Here is a 13,764-nt window from a genome sequence, read left to right on the forward strand (position 1 = left end):
CAAAGGGAGTAACAATTTCCTTCTAACCCATGAGCTAAGGCAAGGATAAGTTCCTTTCCCAAATCGGATGGAAAGTATTCCAGATAAGTTTAATTAGATCAACAAACAGAGTAAAGCAGAGACAAGGATGGTTCGTGGGAAAAGAATGCACTGTTTGGAGAAAAGGATCCAAACTGGGGACCTGTTGGCTTTTCTGAGAGTTCAAAGTCCAAAGAAAAATGAGGACTGAACAAGAAAAGTTGCAGTCTGAAAAAAAATGGTAAAGCCATTGCCTAACTCTAAGGTCTCCAGCTATACTGGTGAGACTGTCTCTGGTACCTTTAACTTCCAGAGGAAAAATTCCAGAGAGCAGTGAGATACCAGTGGGTTGGTAGAAGAACAGAAGACTGAATAAAACTTACTAGATGTTTCTGCCATTCATTTGGGAAGTAGCCACTGAGGATCTGCCAGGTACAACAGAGCAGAGAGAAGTAATCTCAGCTTGCAAAACAGTTATATTCTGATGATAATGAGAACAAGTGAATGAGCACTTACTATATGCCAAGAACCATAATGTGGACCATCTTATTTGATCATAACAAAAGCTGAGGAAGTCAGATAGTACAGTTTTCACCATTTTCCAGATAAGGAAATATGGGAAAGAAATGTGGCTAAGAAATGGCTCCACTTCCTGTTCCTGGCTTATAACTACGATGCTATAGTCCTTCAAATACTGAATGAGAAGCAAAGAGGATATTAAAAATAGGAAGCAAAAATTTGGTTCAATTTATATTCAAGTCAGAAAAAAATTGTAATGAATCTAGGTAACAGCACATAAGAACTTTCATAGAGAAGATAAAAATAAAAAGTTTAAAGAGAGTAGAAACCATAAGAAGTAACATAAGTCTTGCATTACCAAATATTAATAGAATTATAGAAAGAAAATGTCTGTTTTATAATTCCATGAAGTATGCCCAAGAAAAATTATATGTCTTCTATATATCTTAAGTAACCTCAAATATTCATTAGGAAAACAACATGCTTAGAATCATCTATTTCCCTATTATTGAGGCTTTGGGTTGTCATCCAAAATAATCAAACCACAACCAAATGGGAGCAAAAGTCTAAAATTAGTTACTTGGTCCTAACTTCTGTACTACTCAGGCCCATGTTTAGAGAAATAAGATTTTGGAGTAGATCATGTTGTGCATGGGTGGGCTTCTCAAACTAATATTCTTACAGAGATGAAATCTGGTTTAAAGTGAGAATTAACAGCAGGGTCAACAAACAAACAGAATCTAAAATATAAACAAAAAGCAAGTAAGAGTTTTGCAGGGGTGGCTGCCACCAAATTGTATACAGATGGAAACTATATTTTATAAAAAGGGAGTGGCCTTCTCTTATGAAGTGAATCCCAAGAGGGTGAGGTTGGGACACTAGAACAGTCCAGCAATTGGATTTAATAAATATGATGCTTTGCACTTATTAGGCAAGGGCAGTTTAACGAAGCACTTTTTCACATGACTGCTTTTCTAACCTTGCTGAGAGAGGGTAGGTGTTGGCATCCCTGTGTGCAGACAAAGACTTGCCATGGGTCTCCTGAATGGTAAGCAAAAAAGCCAGCCTCAAATCTGCAGTTCCAATGCGGAAATCCTTTGTTCTTTGCAGTGGCCTAGACAACAGTGACCTGCTAGGCTTCCCTGCGGTCCCCAGTGAGGTTGACTAGCCATGACACAGATAAATCAAGGATAGAGATACCTCCCATATCTATGCTCTCTATAGCAAAAAACTGTAGAAATGCCACATTTCTTTTGGATACTGATTTACTTCTCTTAAATATATAAAAAAAAAAATCCTGTAATATTTCTTTTCCTGAATCTTACAACCCATTATTAAAGCCTCAGAGTTTGGCAGAGAACACAATGAAAAGGGAAGCTTAAATCAGGTAAGTAGTTTGCTTCCAGGCTTACCATAAGAGGATTAAAAACATGGCTAAGTTTCCAAACTCTGGAAAAGCTTATAAATGCTGCAGTAATTAACTATAACTCGAAACACATAATACCATTATAATTACATAAGGGGAAAAGTGTAGGTTAGAAGAATAGTTTAAAAGTGATGGCTCGTAAAAGCATTCTTTACCATACTGTTTTGAAGACAGTGACTTCAGATTAGGAGGTATTTGAGGTAAACTAAACTCCCTCACTAATTAAAAGTGTTGTTAAAATACTTTTCTATTAAAAACCTCAACTGTGATTTCTTTTTAGGCATATTCAAGTTTTTAGGTCAAAACCCTCATTTTTCTTCAAATGTAATCTTAACATCTCCGGGTTCTTCATTTGTGCTACAGAAGGAAAGCAATTTTTTTTTTTTTTTAATTTATCATAGGTCTACCCATACATATCACAGTTCCAAATTATGACACCACTTAAGTCATGAGTTGGAGTCATGGGGGTTGGTGATGATGTGCTTATTCTTAGAAAGTTATTGTTTTTGCTTTATCAATCATGGAACCTAACATCATGCATTTGCCAGAATGCATAAGGTATGGTGACATTTTAAAAGCAGATGGGGCACATTCTCTCCCTTTGTACCCACTCCATCACTAAATAATAATAATATTCTCCTCCCCTATTGTGACCTTCCTGTATCAAAGTCTTCCAGTCACCATGGACTCCTGTCAAGGGATCTGATTTTACTCTTTCTAGGTATTTCCACCCAATCTCCTGTTTCTAATCTTTTCAACTATTCTTCATTAGGAAGCCCCATTTGGAAGTTTATATTCAGTTTTTATCACCATGGTTTAAAATAAGAGAGAAATTAAATGTAGAGGCCATGAGGGATAGAAAAAGAAAAGTAGTTCCAAAATCAAATCCTAGCAGAATCACTTTCAAGGCGACTGACCTTAGACAATGGGTAAGGAAGGAAAAGAGTGGTAGAAAACACTTACTGGGTACCTACTGTGCGCCAGGTGATTATGCATACCATTGAACACAACCAACCACCTTACAGGTTTTTTTATTCCTATTCTTCAGGGGCTTTATTTTTCATTTACTTTTAAAGATTAACAAGCAATATATTCAAAATTTAAAACTTTAAATAACTTGCCCAGAGTCACAGCACTAGGATTTAAACACAGGTCTAATCCCAAAATTCAGTATGTATTAATTCTCCCTTAGGGGAAGCACAGAGGATGGCAATTTGTATCATCAAAAGGATCAAAGTAGATTTTTATGGGCAGAAGTTGAAGAACTTAAATTGTTTAGCTTAAAAGGGTGTTTTAATTACCATCTTTAAAATGTGGCATTTCTCTAAGGAGTGTGTTGAACACTTTTAATTGGTGTCCATTAAAGAAAACACTACTGAAAATATTAGAAGTAGTATATATTTTGCAGGATATAAGGAAAGATTTTTCTGGGTTAGTCTTACTCATAGAACTTTTATTTGGAAGATACTTTTCTAGGTACTTGAATCTCAAATCAGTGAATTAAAATATCACAGCCCAGTAAGAATAGATCAGAATATGACAGTTGCTCAGAATGTGTTGCTTAATAATTAGATAATAAAGTATGGCAATGGCTTGCACAGAGATGATCACATTTCTGGTATTCTTCAGACAGAACAAAAAAAATATATTGAAAAGGAAACTAGGAGACAGAAAACCTTTAAAACTAGACAGCTCAGTTAGTGATTTCTGACCTTTTGAGGATGGTAACATTCCAACAATACTTTATTTTGCAACATTCTTCCTTCAACCAGTCTTTATTCACAACACCACTATAGGGTAAAGTGGCCCTTCGTTGTTCTGCCCAGCTGAGACTAGCTTTTCATTCATCCTTTGGTTATACAGCTTCTATACAGACAATGGTAGTTGGGATTATTTTAAAATGAACTTTGAATTGTGAAACCATAAAATATAGATTTCTTCTCTCAATAAGGTAAATTTCTGAACTAGTAATTTCTAATAATGGTTTTGCACAACTCTATGGTATACTAGAATATATTTTAGTTATTTCTAGAAATTTCTAGAAAATTTTAAAGATTTTTGTTTATATATCTATATGAATTATTTACATCAAATATGGGCTTTTTTTTTTTTTTCATTTTGTTTTTGCCATGCTAGGGTCTTGAATTCAGGGATGCTAGGCACACATGTTAGGCAAGCATTTTGCTGCCAAATTTTGAGCTACATCCCCAGTCTCCAACCTATCCTTAAATTTAGAGATTTTTACCTTTCTGGAGATGCAACAACTCATTCTTTTTTTTTTTTTTTTTAATATGTCTCTCTTTAAAGTATGATAAAAATTAATTAGCTTTGAACTTAGACATGAGAAAAACTCAGGGACCCTCTCACATATGTGACCTGTTTGAACCCATCCTTTCTCAAAGATAGGCAAAACTAACACTCACATTTCTCATTCCATGGCCCTCGACTAATGTTTATTTTTTTATTAATGTCTTACAGTCTAAGGTAATGAAACAAAGGCAATATAATGTGTGCACTCAATGAAACTTCCACCCTACCAATCATAAAAATTGGAAGAATACTAACAGCTAGCTTTTAATAGTGCTGCCATGTGCTGGGATAAGTTCACTGAATGAATTTTCTCATTTAATCCTTGCAACACATGTGTATGAGGCAAATAAATGATCTTTTTTTAAAAATAGAATTTGGGTTAGCTTTTGTTTATGCCACATGTTTGCAATCCTTTCCTGTATCCCAACGACATCACTTAAAAAAAGACTCAGAGGAAACTGAATCTCCCTGAACCCCAGCTTTCCTACAAGGATATACAACTGTACTGTTCTTTTGATATTTTCCTGTGGTCCAAAACATATTGATGATTTTCTGAATCTATAACATTTTGCATGAGCACTTTCCATTCTCTTGTGGTCCCTCACAGAAGGTATGCTATCTAGCTCAAACAGCACTCGTATTTTTTAACTTGAACAATGTTAGTCAATTAACTACTTTGTTGGTAAACATTCAGACTACTTATCACAAATGAGAAAATCACATCTTTTACTGATTTTTTTTTTCAGATTTTTTTTTTTTTTTTTAAACAAGTGAGAATCTACATCATGGGGAATTTTTAAGTATGTATTCTAGGTCAGATAGTTATTAGTAAAAAAACCTACTAAAGTAGTCCAGTGCTTTTCTATATAAAAAGTCAATAATTATTGTAAAATCCATACAATTATGCCATCGCCCTACAGAGAATACAAGAATAAATGGTGTATCTTATAATACTATATTATCATCAGCACTGAAATTTAACACTTGTGACTATCAGCTATATAATATGTTCATTGCTGTTTTGTTCACAATTTTTTTTGTGTGTGATTCTCTTGTATTCCTAACTAGATTGTGACTTCCTTGTGGCACAATTTGTTTTAATGTTTCTCGTGGCCTTTAATAAATCCTAGGCATATGCAAACTGCATAACAGTTTCCGATAGTGACATAAATGTATTTATTATAGACTAATACTTTCAAAATAGAGGCAAACAACTCATTCCGCATGGGTTCAGGTGAATTTGTCAATTTGAGAGACAGGAAGTTGAGAAAATGTTTTCATTTGTTTTTAACAAGTAGTAGATACTGTCCCTGAAGATAAGTGATTTGAATAATCAAATCAAAGAGATTAGAAGAAATTAGAAGGAATGATAAGGATGTCAACTAAACCTCAAGGACATGTAGCAGCATAGGCAGGTTGAATTGCTCAAATAAAAAATAGTGAAAGCTAATCGTGACCAAGCAAGTACTAAGCATCAGACACTGCTCTTAGTACTCTGCCTGTATCAAATTATACTTCATAACAACCCTAGTGTATGAAGACATTGAGGCTCTGGGAGGTTAATCCACTTCCCTCTTGAACTAACTGGTTTAAGTGGTGGAGCCATTATTCAAAGTCCCATTACGTCCAGGTATCCAGTGTCTACAATGGTTAAGATAAAACCAGAGAAGTAGATGTTAGGTCACTGAGTGACAAATCTATTCATACATTCGTCCTGCCAGGACTTTAGCTCACATGTGTACAATGGGTATTAGGACCAACCTCCACTTTCCTACATCTCTCCAAGGAAAACCAAATATACAAATTGACTCTGGGTTACAAAACGTATGCACTTGCACACAGCCGGATATGTAGAAGAATTCGACTCAGTGAGGACTTTTCCTTTCCATTTCCTTCCTTATGCAGGAAAATGCGTAACAGTTATCATGGTAGATGCCAAAGACGTTTGGCTCTGGTTAGTGGAAAGTGGAAGGCAATGGTGAAATGAGGTAAGAAATTCCAGGGTCAGACATGGACGCAAGTAATTGTCGGCTTCTCCCAGGAGCTTGCTCTTTTTGGTAAGTGCTACACGAACAAGTCCCAACCAGCTGGCTGCCTAAGCCTACAATCCGCTGTGCCTGATTCTGAAGGCCGCTCAGCCTTGGGCAGATGCACACTCCACAGGGAGCCTCATTTGCAGGAGATAGTGTTCCCTTGTTCTATTTTAACCATTGCCACAGGGTCGGGAAAGGTTTTGCTTGAAATTGGTGGTAAACAGTGACAGCCAAGCTTTCTCCTTGACCGGAGAAAGCGAATCACGACTTGCACAGTATTTAATGGCTCACGAGTAAACACGTTTTCGTCCCGCCTGCCCGCACTTTTGGAGCCAGCTCTGGCAGCTGCGGACGCCGGGGCAACGTCCTGCTGGGCTCTGGAGGGAGGACGATGAGCAGACCCGAGCAGCACTTCCCCGGGCGGGGGAAGCTCCGGAAACCGACCCTCGCTGATCCCTCCCACCCAGGACCTAGTCACGGTGATAAACACCAGTCCTGGCCCTACCGGGGGAAGGGCAAGTTCAAGCGCAGGGTGTCCACCCTACTGCGGGTTGGTGGGGCGGACGCCTAGACACCCGGCCAGGCTCTGCGCAGCTCGGCCGCGGCCAACAGAGCGAAGCCGACCGCGATCACTGCGCCTGCGCGTACGGGTCCAGCTCTCACGCCCCTTTCCACCGCGGTGTTGCCAGGCCGCTGTCGCTTAGCAACGCAACGCAAGAGTCACAGTTGCCTAGCTCTCGGGCCTCATTCCTAGCAGGGCTATGTCCCCGTTCTTCTGGTAAAGGCTCCTCGTTGCCACGTGCCAGGCCGTAGGAGCCCATGGAAGGAAAGGAGGAAAAGCTGCAGTAAGTGCAGGGGTTTGGATTTTTATTTCTTTTTCCGAAAATTATTTTCCTCCTTAAGAGGGAGAGTTAGATGAAATCCCAGGGGTGGTCCCCAGCACTGTCCATGCCAAACCTCATCCAGTTCCCTTCCTAATTGCGGTTTCTAGGGGCTGAATGCTTACCATAACAATTTTTAAAATGCACCGTTTACTGCTCCCAGTACTGTGTGTCAGCAACTTCACATGCATTGCCTGGCCTAAAACTCTTGAAGGCATCTTGGAATCATCCACTCCTTTTCACTTCCCACATTTAACTTATTAGCAAATTCTGTAGGCTTTACTCTTGCAAATTATCCAGACTCTACACTGTTAATCATTTCCACTATCATCCCCACCCTGTCCCAAGCCCCAGCTTCTCACTCTTGGAGACTGCAATAGTTTTGTTTCCTTTCCCCTCTGCAGCAACTCAGTATAGCAGTCAGAATGGTCTTTTTACAAGGTAGGTTAGATCACCATCCTCCATCATGCACAGCACAGCAAAAGCCAAGGCTTCTACTTGAGGCCTACACAATTTGCCTCTCTCTCCTTACTTGACCTTGTCTACTGCTTACCTCCCTCTGGCAGGACCCTGCTCTAGTATTCAGGCCTTCTTGCTGTTTTCTCCGAGATTCTCAAAGTGATTCCCAGACCAGCTTAGCATCACCTGAGAACTTGTAGAAATGCAGAATCTTAGGGGATCCCCCATCCGAACACACTGAATCTGAAACTTTGGGTGTGGGGCCCAATAATCTGGGCTTTAACAAGCCCTCCCATGTACGGAATGTTTTGTGATCCACTGAATCAAGGTAGCACGGCTAGTTAAGAGTGATGTGGAATCAGTGGAACCAAAGCCTGCATTTTTGATGGTAGAAGAGTGGTTCTCAAACTTAAACATATATGAGTCAGCTAGACAGCTGGTTAAAACAGGTTCCTGGGAACCAGCCCCAGAGATGATGATTTAGTATTGAAATGATGTCTTTAAAGTTGTAGTTCTAACGAAGTCACATTGATGCCAATGAAGCTTACTCCAGCAATCACACTTCAGGAAGTACTGTGCTAAGGATGGGGATATTCCTGCTGCAAGGCTTTGCAGTTACAGTTCACTGGTTTGGAATGCTCTTCCCTCAAATATGCACTTAGTTCTCTCCCTCCCCTGTTTCTTTTTTCAATTGCCACCTTCACAAAGCAGCCTCCACCCTACCTAAAAATGCAGCCTACCTCCCACGTGCATGCACTCCTTTTCCCTGCTTTATTGTTGTCCTCACCACTTAACACCATATAAAAGACTGTGCATTTGTTATTTTATATATCATCTGCCTTCCCCTGCTAGAATGTAAGCTCTATGAGGGCAGTAATTTTTCTGTTTTCACTGCTGTATCCTCCATACCTCAAACAGCATGTGGCACATAGTGACTATTTATTGGAAGAATGAATTATTCAGGGTTATTCTCACATCTGTCATAATAGATATTGTTCTTATCAGGCCAATGAGGAAAATGAAGTTCAGATATTAAATGGCAGAGTTGTGATTCCAATCCAGATCTGACTAATTGCAGAGCCCATTAGGGTTTTTATCTGTTTTCCTTCTATAAGAAATTACTGAAGAGTCATGTTTCACATTTCTTTTTTTTACATTTTTTTTGTTGTGTTGATTGATTGATTCATACACAGTGCTTAGAATTGAACCCAGTGCCTCACACATGTGAGGCAAAGGCTCTACCACTGAGCGACAACCCCAGTTCCACATTTCTTTATCTATAGTCATTTACACAAGTGCTTAACTGAAGGAGTGCATAAGTGTGTAAACAAATAGCTATTGTCCTTTGAAGACCTGGTTCTAGTACCAATGTATTGCTGGGTTACAACCATGAGAAGCAGATGGGGAAAGACTGATGCCAGGATTCTACAATGATAAATTAATTAACCTCAAAGTCACAATCTTGAAATAAATACTTATGTTTCCGGAAAGATAGTAGAAAAGGCTTAGAAGTTATTTACACTTTACCAGTAATCAGTTTTTTCAAATCAGTCACAAGGATTGAATGTTATTTGTGTAGTGGAGGGACTGCAGAGGATACACAGCTAAAACAAACCCAGAGTTCAGAAAAAAAATCCCATCAGAGTCATCAGAAATATGTCAATATAAATGGCACTTTATTCATCTGCAGGGAACAGAACCCCTTGCCTGGATATTGGGTAAATAATAAGTGAAACAATCCCCACCTCATGGAACTTATTGACTATGACTAGTAGGGTATTTCTGGTGCTTACTAAAAGCAAGTAAACAAAAAACTAGGTACATGCATTATAAACCGTGGTAAGTGTCATGAAATAAAAGGACAAATCACTAAAATAGTGAATATAGAGAGTCAGGAGGGGAAAATAGATACAAAGCTTCTGAAAAAATGACTTGTAGACTGAGATCTAAATGATCACCAGCAAGCTATGCAGGGAGCTGGGGAAGAGAAGTGCAGGTTGAGAGCACAACATGTGCAAAGGCCCTGAGGAGAAAAGAAAAGGAGAAGCTGCAGGAGTGAGGCAGAGAGGCTTGAATGAGGGTGAAGAGATTAGCAAGTCACACATGAGCTCCAATCAAGAGGCAGTAATTTGTTTTAAATGCAGTGGAGAGCTACTTGAGGATTTTAATTGAAAAATGACATGATAGAAGAGATGGGCCTGGCTTTGGTTTGAAGTAAGGTAGGGGTTATATTTTAGGGTCTGAGTATCAGGCTAAACAGAATTTCTTATAAATTTGGAATCTTCCTAATTCACCTTTTGTGGGGTCAGAGCTTTGATTTTAAAAGCCTCGTGTGTGAAAATTATTCAGATTATCATATTCTTTATTTTTCAAGTATGTGAAATTTTAATAGACTTTCATAATATCTGTTTTTCCTTATTTAAAAGGAAAATGTTCTATGAACTTTAAATATCTCTTTAATGTTTTTCATTTCAGTAATTCTACTTTTTGTAGCAATATTATCATTAGAAGCATAAAATGATAATACTTAATTGTTTTGCCTACGCAGTATTTTTTTTTCCTCAAAAAGATAAATATTGCTGATCATTGGGTAGCTTTTTTTTTTTTTTTTTTTTTTTTTTGTGGTGCTGGGGATTGAACCCAGGGCCTTGTGCATGTGAGGCAAGTACTCTACCAACTGAGCTGTATTCCCAGCCTGCTTTTATAAATTTTCTAGATGAGTTTTTAAAATTAAGTGGTTATCTTTGTCCAGATGGCTGAATTTATGAGGTAAAGTATGTAGGGGGGCATCTCCTGGTAATAAAATTTGGAAACAAAATGTGTTCACATTAGCATATAATTTAGCCACAGGTATAAATATTGCAAACATGACTTATAAGCATAATCAAATAACTACTCTTTACTCCAAGCCAATTAGAATCTGCATACTACACTGATCATAATGAATAATCACTATTGACACATAGTTCCTTTATCTCATATATTTAGAATGAGAAGATACCACCTAAATTTTAATAGCACAAGCTGTCAAAAACTATTAATAAAACTTAAATTGTCTTGACTAATACTTGAAATATATTTGAATCTTATTTAATTATGACTGCTTGCTTATTGGGTAAATTACTTATTATTTAATTATGTCTTTCAGACAGCATAAAATAGAAGATGATGGTATAGTATATGTAACCAAGAAAGAAGAAGAAATCAAACATGAAAAAAAACCTGGGAAAAGCATACAACGTTCAAAACCATGTGTGAGGAGAGGACGTGTAGATTATGCCAAATTCATTATCACAAATGCAAGAACATTCTATGAACCAATTCCCTTCATAGATTCCAAAAACAAGACAGAGGACCAGGTTGGACAGATGTTTGTTACATACAAATATAGATTTAGATTTGGAAACTGTTTTGTAGGACAGTTTGGTCACATACTTATTTAAAGGATGTGACACATCTCAGAGTACTACTGTTTATAATCCAATAGTTAAAAGAAGTAACTCGGACCTATTCTGGTAGAGAACTTTGGCATACAAGCAATTGTCTATCAGGAAGGAATCCATTTTTTCTAGATTGCATCTAATTTTTCTAGATTGTAGCCACTAAATAATGATTGGAGGCTTATTTCTGCTGTTATGTTATATTTTTATGTGTATTCTAACATGAAAATTTCCCATGATAATCAGCTAAAATAATAGCTACAACTTATTGAAAGCATATAAAGTGCTAGCAAAGTTTTTGTATAAATTATATCTTTTAATCTCTGAATTTAATTTCTATGACATATTATTGGAAATATTTTAAAGGTGATAATAATACTCCAGTGAGGTTAATTAACATGTCAGTTAGAGAGTAAGCAAATAATCACACTCCTGTTTCTGACCCAGGATTGTTGGCTTAGCCAAACCCCTTTTATTTGCTGTACCATGCTAAATATATTCCACTTCCTTTTTTAAAAGTCAGATTTGGAGCTGGGGACAGGCTCAGTGGCAGAGTGCTTGCCTAGCACATGTGCGGACCTGGGTTCAATCATCAGCACCACATAAAAATAACCAAATAAAATAAAGGCATGCTGTCTATCTACAACTATAAAACTTTTTTCAGAAAGTCAGATTTATTGAGGTTTGATTTATTATATTTTCTTCCTTATTGTGGCTGTTAAAAATTACCATAAACTTAAACACTGGCTTAACATAAGTCTATTCTTTTCTAGTTCTGGAATTCAGAAGTCCCAAAATCTGTCTCACTGGCCATTGGCAGAGTAGGTTCCTTCTAGAAGTCCTTAGGAAGAATCTGTTTCTTTGCCTTTCCCAGCTTCCAGAGGTTGCCCACATTCCTGAGCTTTTGGCACCTTCCTCTTCAAAGCCAGCATCATAGCATTTCAAATTGTGTACTAACTGACTCTCCTCCCTCCTTCTTATAGGACTCTGTGATTGCATAGGTCTCATAGTAATAACATATATACCCAAATGACCCAAGCTAATCTCCCATCTCAGGATCTGGAATCACATCAACAAGGTCCCTTTGCTATTTTAATTAATACATTTACAGGTTCAGAGAGTAAGACATGAACATCTTTGGAGGTGGGGGAGCATTTGCACAGAAGATCACCTTTCTTAAATGTACAAGTCTGTGAGTTTTGGTGACGGTGTGGTCATTTACCTGACCACAGTCAAGCTATGGAACAGTTCCATCATTCCCAGAAGTTCTCCCTTATTCTTTTATAGTTATCCTTTTCCTCTGCTTCAGCCCAGGGAACCACTGATTTGTTTTCTGAGGTCTTGCCTTTTCTAGAAAGTCATACAAATGGAATTAGACAGTTTGGAATTTTCCGAATCCTTTTCTTGCAGTTGGGATTTCTCTAGATTGTTGCATATACCATTTGTTCATTCCTTTTTGTTGCTACTGTACCCTTGTCATGTGACTTTGGGCAAATAATTACTTTTTCAAAGCTTCAGTTTTATTATATATAAAATAGAGTTAGTAGTCATTCTTTCTCATAGAGTTTTTGTGAGAATTAAAATAGATATTTTTGTCAGGTCCTATTCGAGGCACTTGGGATATAGCAGTCAATAAAATAAATAGAGGGCAGCTCCTTGCTTACATTCTGGTGGGAAAATAAGCACAATACACTGTATTAGGATACTAGATGGTGGTAAGAGTTAGCATGGAAGAGGAGGTAAGAAGGGAGAACTGTAACTTTAAATAGGTGGTCAGAGAAAGCCTCTCCAAGAAGGAGTGAAGTCTTCAAGAAGGAGTGAAGACCTGAAAGGGACTGGGGAAGGACCACATGGTAACCTGGCAGAAGAGGATTCATGATGCACAAAGGGAACACTCAATAAGCATTAGCTCTTGGCAGTAGTAGAATCCTAACCTACTGCTCCTGTACAGTTGTGGGGACTGAGAAGCCCACCACTCCCCATGGAGAACAGGATTCTATGATGCAAGACCTAATACAATACTGGGCTCAGGAAGTGATCAACAGATGGTATGCAAAAGATGCCCCTGCAGAGGTAATCATAATTTCTCATGTAGATGTTTTCCAGCATGACACTTGAAGAAGGAAATGTGTACTATCCAAATGGTCTCAGACCATTTCAGCAATGTCAGCTTGCTCTATACCAGTTTTCTCATCTCTGCCAGTGTGCATTAGGTGGAGTTGAGATTTTACTTGATGTTTAATGGAAATCGCCATTCTGACTGGAGTGAGATGATATCCTAGAGTAGTTTTGATTTGGATTTCTCTAATTGCTAGAGATGATGAACATTTTTTCATATATTTGTTGATTGATTGTATATCCTCTTCTGAGAAGTGTCTGTTCAGGTCCTTGGCCCATTTGTTGATTGGGTTATTTGGGTTTTTTTGGTGTTTAGCTTTTTGAGTTCTTTATATACCCTAGAGATTAGTGCTCTATCTGATGTGTGAGGGGTAAAAAATTTGCTCCCAAGATGTAGGCTCTCTATTCACTTCACAGACTATTTCTTTTGCTGAGAAAAACTTTTTAGTTTGAGTCCATCCCATTTATTGATTCTTGGTTTTAATTCTTGTGCTATAGGAGTCTTATTAAGGAAGTTGAGGCCTAATTCCACATGACGAGATTAGGGCCTACTTTTTCTT

General features: G+C 37.9%; 1 protein-coding gene across 2 annotated transcripts in view; it reads left to right on the plus strand.

Moving 5' to 3' along the window:
- The first annotated feature begins 6,250 nt into the window (after window positions 1-6,250).
- Cimip6 (ciliary microtubule inner protein 6) overlaps window positions 6,251-13,764 on the plus strand; it is a 36,213-nt gene continuing 28,699 nt past the window's right edge. Inside the window, exons 1-2 of one of the 2 annotated variants that reach the window (XM_076833932.2) lie at window positions 7,126-7,151; window positions 10,795-11,005. In XM_076833932.2, coding sequence (XP_076690047.2) covers window positions 7,126-7,151; window positions 10,795-11,005 — 237 coding nt within the window. Of the gene's footprint in view, window positions 6,331-7,125; window positions 7,152-10,794; window positions 11,006-13,764 lie in introns of those variants that run through there. The other variant, XR_013154519.1, reaches the window with a different exon arrangement.

Source organism: Callospermophilus lateralis, chromosome 14 (assembly GCF_048772815.1).
Source record: "Callospermophilus lateralis isolate mCalLat2 chromosome 14, mCalLat2.hap1, whole genome shotgun sequence".
In the NCBI taxonomy this organism is placed as follows: Eukaryota; Metazoa; Chordata; class Mammalia; order Rodentia; family Sciuridae; genus Callospermophilus; species Callospermophilus lateralis.